Consider the following 23,846-nt stretch of genomic DNA (forward strand, 5'->3'; position numbering starts at 1 on the left):
CTCTCTGCATGGACACATTTCCCACTTTGTTTGGGTTCCCACACCCATACCAAGATTCCCTACATGTGAATACCCTTCTACCCTACTCAGACTCCTTGTTAGAGCCACTGAGACTCCCTTCTCTGCCTCTGCCCCTGCCATGTGTGTCTGCTCACAATGCTGTATTGAACCTTTTGGCTTTAGGACCACATTATCCAGAAAGGAAAAAAAGGAAAGGGAAGTGTGTGTGTGTGTGTGTGGGTGGGGGGGGGGGGGGGCGGTAATGGCAGGAAAGGGAAAAGAAGGAAGTAAAGTGAGGGGAAGTAAATGGCAGGAGAGAGATAGAGAAGGAAAAGGAAGAACCCTGTGCACTTCTGAAACTGACGAACGCTTGTAGCCTTTCTACCCAATCAATTGACCAATCAACTATCTTTTATTCCATGTTCATTGTGTTAAGAGGGTTGGGACTTGAGGATGACATACAAAGAATATAAGACAACATGTTTCCTGTTTTCCAGAGTTATCAGGGGAGATGAGATGAAACATTAAATCAAAACTAATAATAAAATAATAAGTGCCTCAGCTGAGTCTTATAAAAAATATGTGCTCCAAAAAAGGTGGAATTACATTATGAATGTACTTTCTAAATAATGGGGAAATCACAGTGGATTTATTCTCACCTATCTTAATATATCAAATTGGAATTCTGAAAAGGTCCCACCCAACCAGTGATTGTGATGGTTAAAAACATTTAGTCACTGGCTGTGCATGAAAGCATCAGATAATACTATTATGAAGAAATGTTTATTGAGTTGCTCAATATAATATACAATATAGGATATTCAATATAAAGCATGATATAAATGTCACTATTGCCATTTCCACAATGATTCTTGTTTTCATTAAAGTTTGTTGAGAAAATTATAAATTTGTATTCATGATTAGTACTAAATAAGTAGATGGTATTAAGTGGGAGTAGATGGAGATAGTATTATAAGAACCCAATAAGCTGGATCTACTTATTTAGTCACCTCTCTTATATTACACAATATGTAATACTCTGTATAGACACTGAGAAGATAAGTGAGTGTACAGACTCCCTAGTCATCCATCAAGTGCAGTAGGGTAAGCCCATCTTCATTTCTGTTTTTTTATTCACAAATTACATTGAGTTCTCCGGCGTCAGGGGATACAACTTCTTTGAAGAACAAAGTGTAAGTTCTTATGGAAACTCAGGCTCCACTTACAGTTCCATCTCTCACCTCAGCCTTTAAAACAATGGGTTTTTTTGGTTGAATAATTCCTTGAAAATCTAGTTCCACAGGAATCTGCAAATGTTAAACAGCATATGAGGACCAGTTAATGAAGCACTGTCAGCACCAAAAGCAAAGCAGATAAGATACATTGAGGACAATAATGCTTTACAATATATAGAAATTACTCTTAGCATAATATAGTCAGTCTTAGCAGGTGACTTTATCTTTGTTTCTTTATACTTATTCAGTAAGCTATCTCGAGACTGGTCAGTGAAAGCATTCATCAATACATTCATTCAAGAAAATATCAATTACAGCATCTATTCTGTACCAGGCCAGAGACAAAATCATATTGGTTTGTGCTTATTTTTGGTTTGAATTTTAAGCAAATGAATGATTTTTTGAAATTTAAACCAGATTCTTAGGCATTATGAAAAACTATTTATAAAAGCCATACAGAATTCATTTTGTGCATATTGGAACTTACAAGGTAACCTGAGTGAATATTATACATTTTAATTATTTGAATTATCCATCACTTCTAAAGAGTCCAGTCACATCTCCCAGTGGAAGCCTTCTAGTTTCATGATGGGAAAAGGTATTTGTCAAGTGTTGTGCCTATTTTCTAACATCTCCTGGTTCCCAGGGTAAATAGTGAACTTCTGAATAGCATTTTGACCTAAATAGTGTTTTGACTAATTTTTTTTAGCTCTATTCCCACCCAGTCACTCCCTCAGTGTTGGGGAGCCACCAGCACAGTAACCTTTAGATCTCAGTTCACTGAAGGGCAAGAAAATTGTCATGGAGGGTGAAAAGCACAAGCCAGAGATGACTGGGAGCTTTCAGGGAGTGTCTGCACCACCCCAGGTATGCCAGAGGCCCACTCCTCTCAGGGCTAAGACCTCCTTTGTATGTACTTACAGGACTGCTACACAGCTGCCTAAAGCCACAAATAAGATGGGAACCATCTCTATCCTCCTCCTCTTCTCTGAGAAAGCCTACTTAAGGAAAGGATCTGCATAATAAATATACAAGTCCTAGAAATAAGCCTTATTATAGGGCCTTGCTTGCTATGACTCAATGACAACTATTATGTTCTTCAGAGGAGAGATTCCAGATCTTCTATTAATGTAAAACCTTCCTATTTTATAATTTCAAATAGCATGTATATATTTCCCCTGTACACAGACCAACACACGTAGAAAATGTACATTACAAATGCTATTTGTTAAAATTTTCAAATTAAATCATTTAAAATGTGGATTCATGATCTCCAAATCAACTGCAAAATACTCTTTAAGCATTTCCTGAATGACCGCAAGGCACCATTGGGAATTTATGAAAGGAATAAAATGAGGTGCTAGACTTTAGGATATTCTTAGATACAAAGAAAACATAGAGTACCAAACTGGATGGTTTAATTATAAAGTTTTCGGTTAGGTAGGATAGTGATGATACCAGCCTGTAGTAGCAATAACATGGCAGAGGAAAATGGGCTCTGGACTAGATGGGAAGCCTCCTGGAAGGGCTTTGGGAGTGAACTAGGGCATGAAAGATGAGAGCAGAATGGGGAAGAAAGTGATAAAAAACATCATAGAGTTCATATTAGGATGTAAAGAACCCAACTTGATTGCAGCCTGGCTCCCAGAAGTAGGTTTCAAGTAGCCAGGATGGCCATGGACTGTAGGAGTTCTTACGTCAGGCAGAAATGCTTTAATCAACCCTGGCTGCACATGAGAACCAAAGGGGGTGCTTTTAAAGCCACACAGGATGGATTGTTTTAGAATCTGAGATGACCTAGGCATAGGATTTTTAAAAGATCTCTGCTGATTTCATTGTATAACCAGGGGTTGAGAACGCTATCACAAGAGCTTCTGTAAGTTCTGGTGGAAAAGAGCAGTGTTCAAAAGTCATGACCCAGTTATCATTGTACTTCAGGACTGTGCACAGCACTTTCCCTTCCTTCCAGTGGACTTGAAATCAAATTTAAACTTTTCTCAAAGGACTCTACATCATCATGTCACACTAACTACATTGACTCTAGATGGCCTTTATAGTTGAATAGTTATAAATACACAGGCTTAGCACTCTAGGCTACCAGGATCTTAAAGGTTATATGTGACTCCAGACAGATTCTCTGACCAACCGAACAAAGTATTAAACAATGAATGAGCACACTCATGCATCTGTACCTCAGTTTAAGAAAAACTCTCAATCAAGCATTATTCATGCAGAGTGGTAACGTGTTAAGTTTCTGACCTGTGTTTCTTTGCAAGGTTTGAAGGAGAAGTTCTGCAGAACTCTGACGATAGCAATTTTCATGTTCATGATAGCGAACCTCATTCCAATGCAGTTTCGGGGTCCAGTTCCAAAGGGTGTGTATATGTAAGGATTTATGCTGTCTTTGTTCTCCTTACTAAACCTGGTTATATAACAGTAGATGCAAACAATTAATGAGACATAAACACCACAAGAGCTACATGTTTGGGGTTCTTAGGCTCCTCTACAAGTAGTATACAGAATACTCCTTGGGCTAGTCAGTGAAATCCTGCTATAGTTATTTTGCTGTAAGAATGGTAAGCTACAGATCCTTTCCATTCCCCATACCCTATACGAGCTAACAGTATAATTGAAGAGATGACATGAATGCTGTTTAAAGGAAAATTTATCTTTAAACACTAAATTACATTCAGAGTATTGAGATGCTCACACTCTGAAAGGCAAGTAGGAAATGAGACTAATTGAAGAAAAAGTAGGTCCCTGCCTCCATCAAACTCATGTTAGTCACATGCTCATGGAGGAAGGAAATAGGAATCATATCTCTCATTAGTTGAATTGTTATTTTTTTCCTTCCCTTCCCTTTCTTTCCCCTTGCCCTTTTCCTCTCCTCCCTTCCTTTCACCTCTTCTGTCCCTCTCCCATTGAATAGCTTAAATCAGATGACTCATATGGGCATATGATGCTCCTGTACTCTAGTATAATCTGTGATTTCCTTGTCTATGTGTTCCACTAGGCTATAAATTCCTTGAAGGTTAGACTTACGTTTTATTCAAATTTGATTCCTCAATATTTGATTATATTAAGGGAAAATGTAGATTTGGGAAAGTGACCATGGCATTGGGGTTATGTATTTTTAAAAGGTTCTTGAACATTGGGATATTTAGAGATGGTATGCCTTAAAATAATATTGGAATTAGGAGGATGGTAGTAATGGTGTGTGAATGGGGCAGCAGACATAGTTTGATGACTGTAAACATGTGATGGGCACACATAGATGAATTAAAAGTAGACTCGTATCTATAGAAAATGATTTTGTATATTTGTGTAAATGTCTAATTCTCCATAATAGGCATTTTTTTAACATTTGGATTTCTCACTGCCTTGCCCACTTCCTACATGGTAAGCAGTTACTCTCTGTGGATGACTTAATGATCAAAAGGGCAGTACAGTCAGTGGTCTCTGGTTTCATGTTTATGAAGCTACAGGGTATGGGGCCGGGGGGAGGGAAAACGGTTGAGCTTAGAGGAAACACAGAGGCCCTTTGGTCCAGAAAACAGAGGATTTGGTCACGTCTAACTTCTTCTTTCACCAAATACTATGTGTAGACAATAAGCTAGAACTAAGAACACCATGGCAAATGAGAGAAGGTCCCTGCCATTAGGGATCTTATAGTAGGGCTAATGAAAGCCTAGATTCCAGCTAGTGCCCTCAATAGTTAATTCCAATTTTGCTCATCAATACAATAAATGGGAAACATCAGCTCTTTCTAGAGTTCAAGCTATGCCCAAAGCTAGACCTTGGCTCTGAATTTCCAGAAGAACATGCTAAAGACCATCTTAGGGGAGTGTCTCAGGCGTCTGGAGAGCAGGTGACTTTTCTTTGGAAGTCGCCAAATACTGAGAGTAGGAGGAAGCTGACACAGGACTGTAGCCAAAGACAGACCAGTGACTTGTGTTCACCTCTGTCCTCAAGGGGCTGCTTAAATCATCAGGGATGAGGACCTCTCAGGTTCTCGTAATGCACTCTCCCAATAATGATAAAGGTGTGGCCACCAATGTGAAAAAAACAGAATGTGGGAATGTTGGTGGTAAATTCAGAGCTAGTGAGAACAACACAGAAAAATTTAAAGAAGTAAAAAAGCCTACATTCCTAAAATCAGATAATGATTAAGGAATTTATGGCATAAGCATATAGTCACATATGCATAAATATTTATATGTATGCATACCTATATATGATGGTTATATGTAATAGGACACTGTTTATAGTTTACTGGTAAATAAAGTAAGCAGTTCAAAATAAAAAATATATTACTATTTTAATTTTAAAAATCTATATATGCTTAGAAAAATGTCAATAATGACATACATTGCATTACTAATGAGGCCTATCTTAAGGTATTAGGACTATGGACAGATACAATTTTCTTTTATCTAGTCTAGAGTTTGTAAGATTTTGTCAACAAAAAAATGATTACTCTTGTAATAAGAAAAAACAAACTTGTAAAAACAGAAAATTGTACAACCACATGTTCATAATCTATACTAAAAGACATCAGAATATGTCCAACCAGCCTGAATTAGGGTGGGTTTCCTTTCTCAGGGGTCCAGTACCTTTCAGGACGGAACTCCTCAGGCTCTGGCCAGTACGTTGGGTCTTGATGAAGAGCAAAGCTTGGCACCAACACTACTGTCCCTTTGGGAATGAACACCCCATTGACTTCCACATCCTTCTTACAGAACCTCTCAAGTCTACCAGCAATTGGGAATAATCTGAGGGATTCATTCATCACCATGTCAAGATACTCCATCTGTGCCAGGGCATCATAGGTAGGAGTTGCCTGGGAAGAAAGAAACAGATTTTGATAAAATGAGATTTGAGATCAACTTTCAACTCAGTCTATGTAGTTCTATAGAAATGTTAGGAACTCCAAAGAATAAGTTATTTGGGTAAAGGACCTTAGGGTTTATAGACATTTTAATATCTGTCGTGTCCTTTGACCTGTTTAATGGCCCATTGAAATGTGTGGAGTAGTTATGACTATGGGGGACGTTGGGGACAATACCCTAAACAGGACCGGAAATCCCTCACCTTACCATGTAGTGATTTTTTTTTTTTAACTCATGTGAGTACTAGACTATGACCCATATTCTTAACTGAAATATGCTAAGGTCACTATTTGTTTTCAAAAGAGAGGCACACTTCTGTACCAAGGAAAGAGAATGTGTAAAAGAGCAAAATTCCAACTTGACAATGTTTTTAGTTGAAAAATCCTGCTTACTAAGCCTTTAGATTATATATATAATTTGGAGAGAAACACCATATAAATAGAAACTCTATAAATGACAGGGAGAGAACAAGTTCCTTTCTAAACCAAGTGTAGCAAAAGAAGGGTGTGACTGGATGTTAGGTAGCAGGGCACACAATTTCATTCTAGAAAAAGTTATAAAGAGCCGAAACCGGTTTGGCTCAGTGGATGGAGCGTCGGCCTGCGGACTGAGGGGTCCCAGGTTCGATTCCGGTCAAGGGCATGTGCATTGGTTGAGGGCACATCCCCGGTGGGGGGTGTGCGGGAGGCGGCTGGTCGATGTTTCTCTCTCATCGATGTTTCTAGCTTTCTATCCCTCTCCCTTCCTCTCTGTAAAAAATCAATAAAATATATTTTTAAAAAAGTTATAAAGAGGTGCCACCCCACTCAGCCTCATGCTGCCTTGCTGGAACAGTCTCCTAGTTGTTGCTTCAGGGTTTGACTGTAAGCTGTGAAGATCTCATACAAGCCTCTCCAGCCCCAGAGGCCAGTCTCTTCATACCACAAAGAGTTCCAGTTTTGTCAGGTATCTGAAAACAGTGTGGGCAATACAGTATGTGGTTATCACTTGGTGTTATACTTAAGGGTTTTGCTAGTGGCTTCTTCACCACTAGCTATATGACTAGTGTATGAAAATTATTTCACCTCTCGGTACCTCAGTTTTCTGATATGTTACGTGGAGATATTTAGAGTTGGCACTTCATAGGGTTGTTTGGCAGAGACATCACTGCTCACCCAATATCCATGTGGTCTCCACATCTCCCAGCCCACTTAAAGCTAGGGGAAACCAGCTTTGAGAATGGGCTCCGAGCTGAGATGACATATGTCAGTTCAGAGCCAAAACATTTGAAAATCCACTGAGCAACACTCTAGTTCTTTATTCCCCAACCAACATGAAGGCCTTGTGCTCCAGAAAGTGCAGCTACAAGAAAATGAGTCCTTTTTAGCTTATATTTCCAAGCAACTGTGGAGCACAAAGTCCCACTCCCATCCTTCATTAACAATCCATGTTGGACATGTTAATGTAAGTTGGAAATAATCCTTTGCTATGTAAATCCACTGAGAATAGAGGGCTAATCTGTAGTTGTGGCAAATTTAGCCTATTCTGACTAATATATCATTTTTTAAAATTGAATTTATTGGGGTGACATTGGTTAATAAAGTTATATAGGTTTCAGTTTACAATACTCCATCTGTATATTGTATTGTGTGATCACCACCCCAAGTCAAGTCTCCTTCCATCACCATTTATCCCGCCCTCTCCCATACTCTCTTTTACTTCTGCCCACAGCCTATTCTCCTCTGGTAATCATCATGCTGTTGTCTGTGTCTATGAGTTTCTTATTTTTTGTTAATCCTCACCCGAGGATATTTTTCCATTTATTTTTAGAGAGAGTGGAAGGAAGGGGGTAAGACACACAGAGAGGAACATCAATGAGAGAGAGACACATGGATTGGTTGCTTCCACATCATGGTCATGGGTCCAGCCTGCAACCAAGGTACGTGCCCTTGACAGGAATCAAACCCAGAACCCTTTAGTCTGAGGGTCGAAGCTCTATCCACTGAGCCTAAGTGGCTAGGGCTGTGTCAATTAGTGTGTTTTTTTTTTGTTTAACCTCTTCATCTTTTTCACCTAGCCTCCTAAGCCCCCTTCCCCTCTGATAGTCTGTTCTCTACAGTATATACGAGTCTGTTTCTATTTTTAATACATAATTTTTTAAAAATTTTAATTCATTTATAAATATAAGGCATTTAGAACAGACAAATATAGTGAGAAGTATATGTTAGCTGTTAGTGTTGTTGCATTGTAACTCTTTTTTAAAAAAATGTATTTTATTGATTTTTTACAGAGAGGAAGGGAGAGGGATAGAGAGCTAGAAACATCGATGAGAGAGAAACATCGATCAGCCGCCTCCTGCACAACCCCCATAGGGGATGTGCCTGCAACCAAGGTACATGCCCTTGACCGGAATCGAACCTGGGACCCTTCAGTCCGCAGGCCGATGCTCTATCCACTGAGCCAAACCGGTTTCGGCTATCATTGTAACTCTTAATAAGAGGGGGAGGACATAATGCTTTAGCTAGTCTGTTTCTTAGTGATCTTTCCATCTTATTGCAATAACATGATCTCCAATATAGGCTTACCCAGAGAAGAAAAGTACTCTTTAATTTAGTTGGACCCTAAAATGTATCTTTATTTTATATTTGAAGGACCTATGACACAGAGAGGTCTTAAGACCTATCCAAAACCACAGTCTGGACTCAAACTCATGTCTTCTATTTCCTACACTACGTTCTTTTCTGTATACCAGCCTTCTCCTAGATTGCAGTTTACCCAAGGTGGTAGATTCCAGGAATAGTGCTAGTTTTCCACACCTTCCTGTGTCCATGCCCTTAGTCATCTAACTTGGTGCCCTCCTATTATGATGCTGGGGTTGACCATGGTGCATGCTTTAAATTAATGGAATGTTGGCTAAGTGTGATGCAAGCAGAGTTCTGAAAGGCACCCATATGTTTGGGCTTATTGGTCTTTCCCTCTGCCATTGCCTGAGAAGAACATACCCAGACTTCTTGTCTGGAGTATAGGAGATGTGTGGATCATGTGTGAAGCTGATTCACCCAGCCAGCTTAGCCAAGGCCAGCCTAGATCAGCCAAGAGCCAGACTAAAGCAAGTCCAGTCAATATCAACAGAGATAATTATCTAGACACTTGAGCAATAAATTCCTATTGTTAATTGCCACTGAGATTTTAAATTTTTTTCCATTTGACATTATTATAACAGATAACTGACACAACAGGACCAACACTTTTTTTCAAAGATCTTATATATCTCTAATAACAAAAATTACCTATATTTTTTGTATGATTTTGTCTTTTTACATCCTTCCTAAATAGCACAAGTAAAATAATGGATGCTTACGTTCTTTGTAAAAATTCTCCTCGGAAGTGGTGAGGAGGCATTCTTGATAAGGCTTTACGTTCTCCCTCGTTCTCCAAGTACCACCCACTCACCTTATTGGGAAATGTTGCATCAATCTCCTTGTGCAATTTCTGCTGCACATCAGGGTGAGTGGCCAGCAAATACATAAGGAAAGAAAGAGAACTGCTAGTGGTCTCATAGCCGGCAAAAAGAAAGATAATAGATTGGGCAATAAGCTCCAGATCAGTCAGAGCTAAAAGGAGAAGAAAGATATTTTATAAAGCAGGTCAATGTACAACATCACAATTTAGATTATGAGAAATCCAAATGAAACTCCCAAACCCTTACAGGAAAAATTGAAAAAACAATTCAGCTTAAATTGGGAGTGTTTTACACTCTGATGTTTATGTAATAGAGCCAGAAAAAGGCAAAAATGTCTTAATCTGTTTTTCCCCCCGCCAAGGTCTATTCTATTCTTCACCATCTGCTTCTGGTTATTCACTCTGTCCACAACATAGCTGTGCAATTTTAAGACATAGTGTTTTGTGTTACATGCACAGTGTTATCAGTATGTCCCTTGGAGAATCCCAAAAGTAGTTTAGCTACAAGTAATATGGGATAGATTTCTCCCCAGGACAAATTTAAATTATTCTAGATAAAATATACATGGATAATTTTTTTAAAAATATCTTTTAAAAATATATATATTTTTAATTGATTTCAGAGAGGAAGGGAGAGGGAGAGATAGAAACATTAATGATGAGAGAATCACCAATCCACTGCTTCCTGCATGTCCCCCACTGGGGATGGAGCCTGCAACCCAGGCACGTGCCCTTGACCAGAAGCAAACCCGGGACCGCCCCCCCCCCCGCCCCCGAGTCTACAAGCTGACGCTCTATCCACTGAGCCAAACTGGCCAGGGCACTGGATAATTTTTAAGAGACTTTGCACTAAGACTTATGCAGGGGAAAATGAAAGGATCTTTCATTCAAAAATGTTTGCAGAAACTTAAGAGAATGATACTGGGCTACACATAAAATATGGTTACTCTAAGTATTGTCCATAGACCAGCATCATCAGCAGAATCTGGAAAGTTATTAGAAATGCAGAATATTAAATCCCTTATGAAAACTACCAAATCACAGTATCAACTGTCAAGAGATGTGATGATTTGCAGAACTAGAACAAAAAAACCCAAAATTTATATGAAACCACAAAAGACCTCAAATAGCCAACAATCTTGGGAAAGAACAAAGTTGGAGGTGTCACACTACCTAATATCAAGCTATACTACAGGACTATAGTAATCAAACAGCATAGTATTGGCATAAAAACAGATATAAATCAATGGAACAGAATAGGGAACCCAGATCTACTGTATATGGTCAATTAATATATGACAAAGGAGACAAGAATATACAAGGAAGTAAAAGTAGTCTATTCAATAAATGTTTGGAAAATTGGACAGATATGAGCCAAAAAACAAACAAAAAACTAGACCATCTTTTTTAAAATCCTCATCCAAGGACATGCTTATTCAGAGAGAGAGAGAGAGAGAGAGAGAGAGAGAGAGAGAGAGAGAGAGAGAGAGAGAGAGAGAGGGCATCCATCAGTTCCCCCTGCTTCTGTATGTGCCCTGAGAGGGGGCTGCAACTGGGGATCAAACCTGCTGCCCAGACATGAGCCCTATTTGGGATTGAACCCACAACCTTTCAGTGTACAGGAGGATGCTCCAACCAACTGAGCCATACTGGTCAGGGCGGCACTAGACTATCTTTTTACACCGTATACAAGAATAAGCTCAAAATGAATTAAAGACTTAAATGTAAGACTTGAACCATAAAAACCCTAGAAGAAAACATAGGCAGTAAAATCTCTGACATTTTTCTTAGCAATTTTTTCCCCCTGACATATGTTTGGGCAAGGGAAACAATAAATAAATGGGACTCCATCAAACTAAAAAGTTCACACAGCAAAGGAAACCATCAACAAAACAAAAAGACAGCCTACTGAATGGGAGACAATATTCACAGATGATGCATTCCATGAGGGGTTAATACTCCAAATCTATAAAGAATTTATACAACTCAAACCAACCCCATCCCCCCAGTAATCCAATTAAAAAGTGGGCAGAGGATCTGCATAGACACTTCTCCAAAGAGGACATTCAGATGACTAATAGACATATGAAAAGATGCTCAACATCACTAGTTGTCAGAGAAATGTAAATTAAAATCACAATGAGATATCAGCTCACACCTGTCAGAATGGCTAACATCAATAAATCAACAAACAAGTGGTGGCAAGGATGTGGAGAAAAGGAAATCCTCTTTCACTACTGGTGGGAATGCAGATTTGTGCAACCACTGTGGAAAGCAGTATGGAGGGTCCTCAAAAAATTAAAAATGGAATTGCCTTATGACCCAGAAATTCCACTTCTGGGAATTTATCCAAAGAATCCCAAAACACTAATTTGAAAGACTACATGCACCCCTATGTTCATTGTAATATCATTTACGATAGCCAAGATTTGGAAGCAACCCAAGTGCCCGTCAAATGGATTATTACTTAGCCATTAAAAAAGAATAAAATCTTATAATTTGCAACAGTATGAATGGACTAGAGGGTATTATGTTAAGTGACATAAGTCAGACAGAGAAAGACAATTACCATATGATTTTACTTATAGGTGGAATCTAAAGACCAAATAAATGAACAGAATAAAAACAGACTCATAGATACAAATAAAAGACTGATGGTTGCTAGAGGGAGTGGGGTAGGGGGACTGGATGAAAAAGGTAAAGTGACTAAGAGGTACAAATTGTTAGTTACAAAATTGTCATGTGGATGTAAAGGACAACCTAAGAAATACAGTCAAGTTCTAGCTGGTTTGGCTCAGTGGAAAGAGCGTCAGCCTGAGGACTAAAGGGTCCCAGGTTTGATTTCGGTCAAGGACACATGCCTGGGTTGTCGGCTCAATTCCCAGTGGGGGGGGTGCAGGAGGCAGCTGATCCATGATTTTCTCTCATCATTGATGTTTCTATCTCTCTCTCCCTCTCCCTTCCTCTCTGAAGTCAATAAATACAGTCAATAATGTATGATCGCTACAGAGTTCTGATTTTTCAATGAGGATTTTTGTGATGCTTTTGGAGGATAAATTCAGCTATCAAGTTCTTTCCCTCAGTTAGCATATACCACATAATATTCAAAGTTTAGAGCTGTGTTGTCCAATATGGTAGTCACAAGCCACAAATGATGATTTAACTTTATATCTTAATTAATTAATTAATTAAAATGAAATACAATTTAAGATTGTTTTCAGTTGCACTGGCCACTACACAAATGCTCAATAGTCACATGTGTCTAGTAGTTACTGTATTGAATAATATATATCTCAGTGCATAAAATTCATGCATTGGCGGGGGGGGGGGGGTGTCCCTCAGCCCGGCCTGCACCCTTTCCAATCTGGGACCCCTTGGGGGATGTCCAACTGCCAGTATAGGCTGGATCCCTGAGGGATGGGGCCTAAACCAGCAGCAGGAATCCCTCTTGCAATCCAGGACTGCTGGCTCCTAACCACTCTACCTGCCTGCCTGATTGTTCCTAACTGCCTCTGCTTGCCAGCCTGATCGCCCCCTAACTGCTCCCCTGCTGGCCTGGCCACGCCTTAACTGCCCCCCTGCCGGCCTGGTTGCCCCCTAACTGCCCCCTGCCAGTCTGGCTGTCCCCTAACTGCTCATCTGCTGACCTGGCCACCCCTAACCGCCTCTGCCTTGGCCCCCACCACTGTGGCTTTGTCTGAAGAAGTTGGATGTCTGGAAGATATCTGGTCGACCCGGTCTAATTAGCATATTACCCTTTTATTAGTGTGTGTGTGTGTATAATATAAATATTATATATATACAAGGTGTCCCAAAAAAAAGTATACAAACTTAAACAGCTGATAGCTGTTAAATTTTTTTTCCCAAAAAAATTTTAACAGCTATCAGCTGTTAAAGTTTGTATACATTTTTTGGGACACCTTGTATATATATAATATTTCCTTCATCACAGAAGGTTGTATTGGACCATTGTAGATAGATAGATGGATAAACAGATAATGAAAGAAAGAAAAGAAAGAGAGAGAAAGAAAGGGGAGGAAAGAAGGAAAGAAGAAAGGAAGGGAGGAATCTAAACATAGATATCCATGTATTTATAATGGTATATTAGCATCATCTCATCCCTGCTCTCTAGAACCAAATGTTAAATATTCAGACATTTTGTGAGATGGTTGTCAGACTATTGGTAATTTAAAGTTAACTATAATGGGATTATTTATATTAAGGAAATAAGTTATTAATCAGATTTTTGAGAGGGGGATCCTTAGTCTAGTTATGAGTATATCTATCTATCTATCTATCTATCTATCTATCTATCTATCTATCTATAAAAGCCTAAGCAACCATAATGACCAAATGACTGGTCAACCAGGTGCTATGATGTGCACTGACCACCAGGGGGCAGATGCTCAATGCAGGAGCTGCCCCCTGGTGGTCAGTGCACTCCCACAGCCAACCTCCCACGGCCAGCCAACCTCCTGCGGTCCCTCCCCACATCTAGCAGGTTCCATCTGGCAGCCAGCAGGCCCCAATCGGGACTGGGCAAGACAGCCCCGATAGGCCCTGATCACTGGCCTGGCCCACGGACCCCATCCGTGCACGGATTTCATGCACCAGGCTTCTAGTATAGAAATATTTATATTTATCAGACCTGTGTAAATATATTTGATATTATTAGGTTTGTCCACTAAGGAGATCTAGCAGAAAAATAGCCCTAGTAGGAATGAGTATTCCCAGATTGTAGATATTGGTTTCTAAATATCACTTGTTACTAAAGTGACCAAAGCTCCTTGAGAAATGACTGATTCAAGACCTGATGAAGGGAAATAAAGAGAAACCTAGAATATTCTCATGCCAGGAAGCAAGGAAGTGCACACAAAAACAATGATAGGTAAAGCCCAGCTGGTGTGGCTCAGTGGTTAAGCATTGACCTATGAACCAGGAGGTCATGGTTCAATTCCTGGTCAGGGCACATGCCTTGGTTGTGGCCTTGATCCCCAGTAGGGGGTGTGCAAGAAGCAGCCAATAGATGATTCTCATCATTGATGTTTCTATTTCTCCCTTTCCCTTCCTCTCTCTGAAATCAATAAGAACATATTTTTTAAGAATGATAGGTAAAAATGATACTGGACACTCTGTATACTAGTATATGCCATTATACATTTGTCAAAACCTTAGAATGTATAATTCCAAGAGTGAACCCTTGTGTAAACTATAAACTTTGTGTGGTAATCATGTGTTATTATAGGTTCACTAATTGTAACATGATCCACACCTGTGAGGGATTTTGATAGTCGAGGAATCTGTGTACAGATAGAGGGAGGTGGGATATTGGAAATCTCTGTACCTTCTGTGGAATTTTGATGTGAACCTAAAACTACCCTAAAAAAGTCTGTTGGAAAAAAATATATTAAAATGAAAGAAGAAACCCAGATCCCACTTAAAGGGACTTCAGTGAGCAAACCTAAAAGAATTTGATCACACACACACAAAAAAAAGATGTAAGAGAGTAAATTTATAATATATAAGATCATATTGACATAAATAAATAATAAATGAGAACAGAAAACTTTACAATGAAATATCCTATATAATAAAAGGCTAAAATGCAAATTGTCCCCTCGAGAATTCGACCGACCAGGAGTTCAACCGCTCACTATGACATGCGCTGACCACCAGGGGGAGGCATGGAACAAAGGAAGGCCCTAGCTGGCAGCCAGAGAAGGAAGGCCCCGATCAGCCCTGATCGCCGGCCAGGCCTAGGGACCCTACCCATGCATGAATTTAGGCACCAGGCCTCTAGTCAATTCATAAATGTAGAAGAAATGATGGAATTAGAAAGTCATATTTTTGCAACTCTCATAGTAATAATGATCAGTCAAAAACCATCAATGGATGATAAAACTAGTAGGTGAAAGTTTGAAGAGGAACAGAATATTTACTTAGTCTCAAATTAACAAGTTACTTATTAATTACAAATGAAAAATAAAACTTTACAGTAGATTACTCTAGTGAACACAATTTTAACCAAGTGTTCCAAATTAAGGTCATCAACTACCTCTGAGCCTCCCCATCAGTGGCCCTCTGAAGCACGTCTTGTTTACCTTTATGGGAGTCTGTTTCTTTGGAATTCTGAGAGTTAATCATCAGCTGAAGTAAATCCACTCGGTGCTGGAAGCAGAAGGAAAAATTTCAATGTTAGAAATAAATCCAGAGTGCAATACTAGCCCTAGCTGGTTTGGCTCAGTAGATAGAATGTCAGGCTTGTGGATCAAAGGGTCCTGAGCTTGATTCTGGCCAAGGGCACATAACTTGGTTGCAGGCTCCTCCCTGGCCCAGGCCCTGGTCCGGGCTTGTGCAAGAGGCAACCAATCGATGTGTTTTTCTCACATCGATGTTTCTCTGTCTTTCCCTCTCCCTAAAAATCAATGAAAAAATATCCTCAGGTGAGGATTAACAACAACAAAAAAGTGCAATACTAAATTTCTTTCCTAATAAGATCGCCCCTTTAAATCCAAAAGTGTGCCTAGTGTGGCTTCAGTTATCAGTGAATAAAAACATCCATCTACAAATCTTGGAGAGCAGGATGTTTCCCTGAGAAAGATCCAGCCATCATGCCTAACTGCTTGTTGGTTCTCACTCTCTCTGATCTTCAGCTTCTCTTACTTTTGAACATAGCTTCCTGGCCAAAGAATTACCTGCTCCATCTCCTGTCATGTCTATATGCTCACAAAAATGTCCCTGACTTCAATACTTTTTTCTCCAGCCTTAATTCTTGATGAAAGGCCACATAGGTGAATCTCCTGATATTTGAAGAATTCATTGGCAGTTTTCCTGTGAGCAGCTTCAAGTGCCACCGTCCCAGAACTCTCCACAAGGTTCAGTGTGATTCTGGGATACCCAGCTTTATCCCCATGGCCTGCAGACATTCTTGTGCTGGCCTCCAGGCCCATGAAGGCAAGGCTGGGTTAGCCAGCTTGCAACCTCAATGCCCAGAGAAGACTACTGCTCTCTCCAGTCTCTGAGCAGGCTCCAGTTTAACAGAGAGCACACTCCACCAGGGGCCTGATGGGAACTTCCACTGCAGGATGTGTAAAATAAGAGGCTTGGAATTGATGTGATTCTTTGCCAATTTTATCTCTGGGGAATTATACCAGGAAAACAAACTTTAAACAGTAATTTTTATACTTTGATAATTTATTGAAGGCAAGTGGAAAACTTTTCATCTCAATAATATTCATGCAGTGATATACTGACCTTTGTGCCCATTATTATATTACATTTTAGACAATGTCTCTCTGACTCATTTTTTATTTCCTTTCCTAACCTCCACCTTCTTCATTCCCCATAAACACACTCATGTAACCACCACCAGATTTTACCTTTTGTTTATCTTGGAGGCGATTTTCTTTCATTCTTTTTACAGATTTTTTGAAAAAATCAGTCACACTTTTTGGAAACAGAGTAATATTAAATGCTTCAAAAACTGGGCCAAGGAATGGAAAGAGTGCTGTAAGAAAAAAAGAAAGCACAATGAAAATACAAAACGTACCGGGAGCAATTATAATTTTCTCTACCAATGAGAAGAGTAAAAGACACCAGGCTTCTCGGCCAGGAGCCAGTCCCTCTATGCCCTTTGCTCAGACTTCCAAGCCCCTGGCTGAGCAAGGGCAAGGCCACACATAGGGGCCATCACTACAGCAGTGAGATCAGTGGCCCCTCCCCATCTTTTGGGTGAGTAAAGAAACAGGATTACATCCCTGAACAGCTTTGCCTTTTATCTAAATCAGAGCAGAGTCTGATTTATTTAATTAATCACACTGTTCAAGAAATAATAGTCAGATGCACGAGCATGGACACAGTGGAACACTAGACACTAAAATGTCAACAATTATTGCATCTGAGAGTTTAATTATAGGTGAGTCTTGTTTCTTCTTTGTCTTTTAAAACAATTCTGAAATTTTTATTAAAAATGTGCATTGTATAATAATATAAATAATAACAAAAGTATATTTAAAAAAATGAATTTGTAGCTAGGATAGAAATAATACAGAGTCTTTCAACCATAATGGAATGAAATTAGAAATTAATAACAAAGAAAATTGGGAAACTCATTACTATGCGAAAATTTAAAAATACCCTTCTAAATAATCCATGGGTCCTACAAGAAATCAAAAGGGCAATTAGGAAATACTTTGAGATAAATAAAAATGAAGAGAAAGCATGCCAAAATTTATGGATGTAGCAAAAGCAGCGCTCAGAGAGAAATTTATAGCTATAAATGTCTACATTTAAAGAGAACAAAGATCTCAAATCAATAACCAAACTTCCTCCTTAACACACTGAAAAAAAAGAGCAAACAAAACCAAAAGCAAACAGGAGAAAGCATATAATACAGATAAGAAAGAAACTGATACAATAAAGAATAAAAAACAATAGAGAAGATTAATGAAATCAAAAGATGATTCTTTGAAGACATTTAGATAAATTGACCAAGGGGGAAAAAAAAAGATTCAAACTTCTGGCATCAGAAATGAAAAGGGGGAGATTATTACTGACATTAAGAAATTAAAAAAAAAAAACTATAAGGGGATATTATAAACAACTGTATGCCAATAAATAAGATAACTTAGATAAAATGGACAAATTTCTAGAAAGACACAACTATAGAAACTGACTCAAAAAGAAACAGATATGCCCTGGCCAGTTTTTCTCAGCGGTTAGCGCGTTGGCCCTCGGACCAAAGGCTTATGATTTGATTCCTGGGCAAGGGCATGTACCTCGATTGCAGGTTCAATCCCTGGCCCAAGTGATAACTATTTATGACATATTTGATAATAGATCTTTTTTTTTTTTACAATGGATCTTATACATGACACCAAAACCTCAGGCAATAAAAGAAAAAATACATAAATTGTAGATCATCAAAATGAGAAATTTTGTGCTCCAAATGACTCTATCAAGAAAAAGAAAAGACACCTACAGAATAGGAGAAAAATTCTAAACTCATATATCTGATAAGGAATTTTTATCTAGAATATATAAAGAATTCTTACAACTCAACAACAAAAAAGACAAACAACTCAAATGTAAATGGGGAAAGCATTTGAATAGAAATTTATGTAAAGAAGATACAAAGATGGCTAATAAATATATCAAAAGTTGCTCAACATCATTAGTCATTAGAGAAATGCAAATAAAAACCACAATGAGATACCACTTCATACCCACTAGAATGGCCATAATTTAAAAAGATAGAAAAATGTCAACCAAGTGTTGGTGAGGATGTGGAGAAATTTAAACCTTCATACATTACTGATGGGAATGTAAAATGGTGTCACTACTGTAGAATAAAGTTTAGCAGTTTATCAAGGGATAAGGTAAACACAGATTAATATAGTATTTAGCAATTTCACCCCTGAGTGGAAGAATTAAAACCAAATGAAAACTCCCAAAATTGAAATAGGTAATCACAAAAAAGTATACAGAATTTTTACAGCAGCATTATTCAGAATAGCCAAAAGGTAGAAACAACCCAAATGCTCATTAACTGATGAATGAATAAACATAATGTACATACAATGGAATATTATTGGGTCATAATAAATATATAAAGTACTGATACATACTACAACCTTGAAGACACTATACTAAATTTTTAAAAGCCAGCAACAAAAGCCCACATATGTGATTCTATTTATATGAAGTGTCCAGCATAGGCAAATGCACATTTTTACAGACAGAAAGTAGATTAGAGATTGCTTTGAGCTAAGGGGAGTGAATGTTGATGTTAAAAAGTACCATTTATCTGCCCTAGCTGGTTTGGCTCACTGGATAGAGCATTGGCCTGGGGACTGAAGGGTCCCAGGTTCGATTCTGGTCAAGGGCATGTACCTTGGTTGCAGGCACATCCCCAGTAGAGGTTGTGCAGGAGGCAGCTGATCAATGCTTCTCTCTCATCGATGTTTCTAACTCTCTATCCTTCTCCCTTCCTCTCTGTAAAAAATCAATAAAATATTTTTTAGAAAGTACCATATAGCCGAAACCGGTTTGGCTCAGTGGATAGAGCGTTGGCCTGCGGACTCAAGGGTCCCAGGTTTGATTCCGGTCAAAGGCATGTGGTTGCGGGCACATCCCCAGTAGGGGGTGTGCAAGAGGCAGCTGATCGATGTTTCTCTCTCATCGATGTTTCTGACTCTCTATCCCTCTCTCTTCCTCTCTGTAAAAAATCAATAAAATATATTTTTTAAAAAAAGTACCATATATCTAAGTTGACAAAAATCCTATATAATAAAAACCTAAAATGCAAATTGACCGAATGATGCAACGACTGGTCACTATGACGCGCACTGACCACCAGGGGGCAGACACTTAACACAGGAGCTGCCCCCTGGTGGTCAATGTGCTCCCACAGGGGGAGCACCCCTCAGCCAGAAACCAGGCTCACAGCTGGCAAGTGCAGCGGTGGTGGCGGAAGCCTCTCCCACCTCTGCAGCAGGCAGACATCCCCTGAGGGGTCCCGGACTGCAAGAGGGCACAGGCTGGGCTGGGGGGACTCTCCCCAGTGCACAAATGTTGTGCACTGGGCCTCTATATTGTTCTAGGTAATATAATGATGGCTGCACATATTTCTGAATGTACTAAAAACGATTTTTCCATTTCATTGAGTTATAATTGACATAGTTTAAGGTATACAGCATAATGACTTGATATACATATATTGTGGAATAATTACCATAATAAGTTTAGTTAACATAAATCACCGTACATAGTTAAAAAATATTTTTCTTTCTGTGTGATTAGAACTTTAAGATTCTACACTCCTGTTTATCTCATAACTGAGAGTTTGTATCTTTCGAGCACCTTAAACTAAAACCCCCAGCCTCAAACTCTGCCTCTGATAACCACAAATCATTGCTTTTCTATGAGTTTGGGTATTTTTTTAGATTCCACATATAAGTGAGATCATACAGTATTTGTTTTTCTCTGACTGACTTATTTCACTTAGCATAATGCCCTCAAAGTCCATCCATCTTGTGGCAAATGGCAAGATTTTCTTCCTTTTTATGGTTGAATAATATCCATTCTATCTATCTATCTATCTATCTATCTATCTATCTACCTACCTACTATCTATCTATCTATCTATCTATCTATCTATCATCTATCTATCTATGCCACATGTTTTATCCATTTATCTGTTGACAGACACTAGGTTATAAAAATGATAGAATTGTACATTTTAAATGGATGAATTATATAGTATGTGAATGATATCTCAAATGAGCTGAGAGAGAGAGAGAAGAGATGGGGAAAGGTGTGAGGAAATGAAAGAGAAAGAAAAAAATACAGTACTCCACGTACTTAAGCAGAAAATGAATGGATCAAGTAAATTAAATTTTAAGAGCTTCTTGATATTTTCCACAAAGGGATCTTGTGGGTTGTTCAGGGAATCAATGTTCACTCCAAATGATGTGCCAGTAATCACATCCATGCTGTAGGCCCCAAAGATGCTGAGTAGAGAAATAAAGACATAGAAAATTAAAATCAGCACCTCCTTACTATTCTTATCCAACACATACGATAGGAAGGACATGTAAATTCATATACCCAGACAAAGACAGGTAAAGAGCCACACAACTGTCAAAACCATCTGCTGGATCATCCAAAGAATCTATCCTCCTGTCACAGTCTATCATGAGGTGTTTATCATGTGCCAGTGATAAAGCTGGACCTGTGGTGGGTTATGGGGATACTAAGGCAAGTTAGACCCACCTGTGAGCAATAGGAGATCAGTCAGAGGGATGGAGACTCAAAATCAGACAAATTACAGTAGTGTGTTTTGAGTCTGGACAATAGTAGCCATACTGTGCTTGAGCAGGACAAAGGGTAGGTAATGACTCCTCCTAGTGGAGTCAAGAAAGGTGACATTGACCTGGGTCTTGCCTCACCACAGTGTCTATACTTAGAGCTGATTCTGCTTCAGCACATTACAGAACAGCAGTGCCCTGGTCTGAGTTGCCAGGAATGCCATCCCTCCTTCTCTGCACTCCTGCTAAAGCTCCTGAAAGACCCCCTCTCCTCAAGTCCAGTGATCTCAAGTTGCCTTTAGGGCACATTCATTTCTGTAAAATGTAAGAACTAAGAATATTTCTGGTTTAAGAAATAATTTAAAAAATCACCCCAAAATCAATTTGGTAGACTCCCATGGTAAGTGATCATATGTCCCCAGTTTCCCCAGATCAGTCCCACTTTACCTGTGTTGTTCCTGAATAGTTAAACATATCTTAATTTAGACAATAAATGACATGCTCACCCTACCCATAGTCAATACAGGACCGTCTTTAATTTGAGACTAAAGAAAGGAGAAGTGGTGGTAAGGTTTAATATTTCATATTTTGCTGGTATCCTCACCAAAATCATGATGTTGTTCCAAGTTCCACACTGTAACTTCCCAGCCCCACCCACTGCCCACCAATATGTACCAGTGCCTTCCCCTGCCAGTATTTCATATCCTCTACACTGAAAACTTTGGTACAATCATGTTTCTACTCTCTAAACTATGTATTTTTGTCTTCAAAAATATCCAAGGTGACAACTAAGCAGACAGATTAATCCTGGTTGATGTGCACAGGAGAAGCTCTTTCTCTCCTGGCTGCGCTGCCTTTTTGGGTGAGCCACATCCTCTTGGGTAGCCCTTTGGAGTTCTAACATCACACACCCACTTCTGTCTGGTCATTATAGCAATTCAGTGGGAATTCGGCTCGGGCAGGCGGCTGGAGGGTCTTGAGGACGAGCTCCAAATCCCAGCAGCTGGCCTCCTACTTACTCTTTCAAGGTGATGGGCTTGCCTTTCTCTGCTTCCTTCCTCAGGTTGCTCACCAACCCATCTGCATACTGGCCAATGATGGGGAACATCTAGACACAAAATACAACACCATCCAAAGTTAGATATGAAGACTCAAGACCTAGCTTTCTCAAGCATGGAGTAGTAAGTGATATCTTATCATGAATCTTATAATGTCACTTCTAGGACATAAAGATAAAAGACCATTATTAGAAGCTCAAATTCAGCAGGCTATCCTTGGAAAGAAACTATCTTACTTTCTACCTGTCCCCAGATGCATTTTTTAAGTTTCAAATTAAATATCCTTTTATACTCTTACCTCTTTGAGCTTTCCACTGGTGAAGGTTGGAGACAGCAAAGTTCGAATTCTCTTCCAGGTTTCATCCTCAGATATAGAGATGGCACTTTTCATAAATCCCACTGCAGGCATAGGCTAGAGTTAAAAGCAAAAGATATTTTGCCCTGAATAAGTTTGGAGTTCTCAACAGTTGAAGAAAATTTGTTAAATGGGCATCAATTATTCAACAAATATTTAGTGACTGTCTACTTAATAGCATGCCCTATGCTAGATACACAATAAATACTTATCCCAAATGTCTAGCATCTCATGAAGGTGCAGGAGACATCCAGCCATCTGATGTGGTTTCCAGCCTTTATTCTAATCATATTTTTAGTGCAAATGACCCATGTTTTAGAGAAACTGCTTTTTCAGGGGAATAAATAGGAATAAGTCCTAGTATATCCTCCAGGACTGTGCGGAACAGAAAGGGATTCTTGACTGATAGCCAGATAGCTTTGGCAAATTGTATATTGCCTCAGACCAGTTGTCTTTTACTTATATATACAACATAATCAACCTGAAAAAAAGAATGTATTGATATGGTGATTTTTTTAAAAAAAAAGTAAAGGAGAGAAACCAAGATGGCAGCATAGGTAAACACCTATACTGCTGCCTCGCACAACAATTTCAAAACTGCAACTGGAAGACAGAGCGGACATCGTCCAGAACCACCGGAAAGCTGGCTGAGTGGAATTTCTACAACTAGAAGGAAAGAGAAAAGGACACCGAGACTCAGAGGAGCTGTGGAGGACAGAGGTGCGGAAACCCGTGCGCGGAAAGGGCCGGCAGCTTAATATGCGGGCGGATTACTTGCAGTGCGCGGCTAGTTTTCTCGTTCGGGAGGGAAACAAAACCTCCCAACTGCACTGAACTCCAGTTTCAGGTGACACTTTGTGTACCCAGACTCATTCGGGGAGAAACTGGACTGTCTGGCAGCGGGCGAAACTCAAGAGCAGCCTTCTCTCAGAGGTGCGTGCAGCCATTGCCACGGGACACTGAGACACAGGGGCCTCTTAGGGCAGGGCTGACAGGAAACAAAGGCTGTCTGCTCCACCCTGAGACTCCGCCCCATCCAAGCTGAGCACAGAAGCTCTCCC

General features: G+C 39.4%; 1 protein-coding gene across 1 annotated transcript in view; it reads right to left on the reverse strand.

Annotated features, from left to right (window-relative positions):
• Positions 1–1,105: 1,105 nt before the first annotated feature.
• LOC307109093 (cytochrome P450 3A12-like) overlaps positions 1,106–23,846 on the reverse strand; it is a 38,824-nt gene continuing 16,083 nt past the window's right edge. Inside the window, exons 5-13 of the mRNA XM_079787649.1 lie at positions 22,729–22,842; positions 22,392–22,480; positions 20,927–21,075; positions 16,945–17,072; positions 15,667–15,733; positions 9,557–9,717; positions 5,849–6,075; positions 3,495–3,657; positions 1,106–1,307 (exon numbers count right to left, since the gene is read on the reverse strand). Coding sequence (XP_079643775.1) covers positions 1,212–1,307; positions 3,495–3,657; positions 5,849–6,075; positions 9,557–9,717; positions 15,667–15,733; positions 16,945–17,072; positions 20,927–21,075; positions 22,392–22,480; positions 22,729–22,842 — 1,194 coding nt within the window. The 3' untranslated portion in view covers positions 1,106–1,211. The remainder of the gene's footprint in view (positions 1,308–3,494; positions 3,658–5,848; positions 6,076–9,556; positions 9,718–15,666; positions 15,734–16,944; positions 17,073–20,926; positions 21,076–22,391; positions 22,481–22,728; positions 22,843–23,846) is intronic.

The sequence above is a fragment of the Cnephaeus nilssonii genome (genome assembly GCF_951640355.1).
Source record: "Cnephaeus nilssonii genome assembly, chromosome: 2".
NCBI lineage: Eukaryota > Metazoa > Chordata > Mammalia > Chiroptera > Vespertilionidae > Cnephaeus > Cnephaeus nilssonii.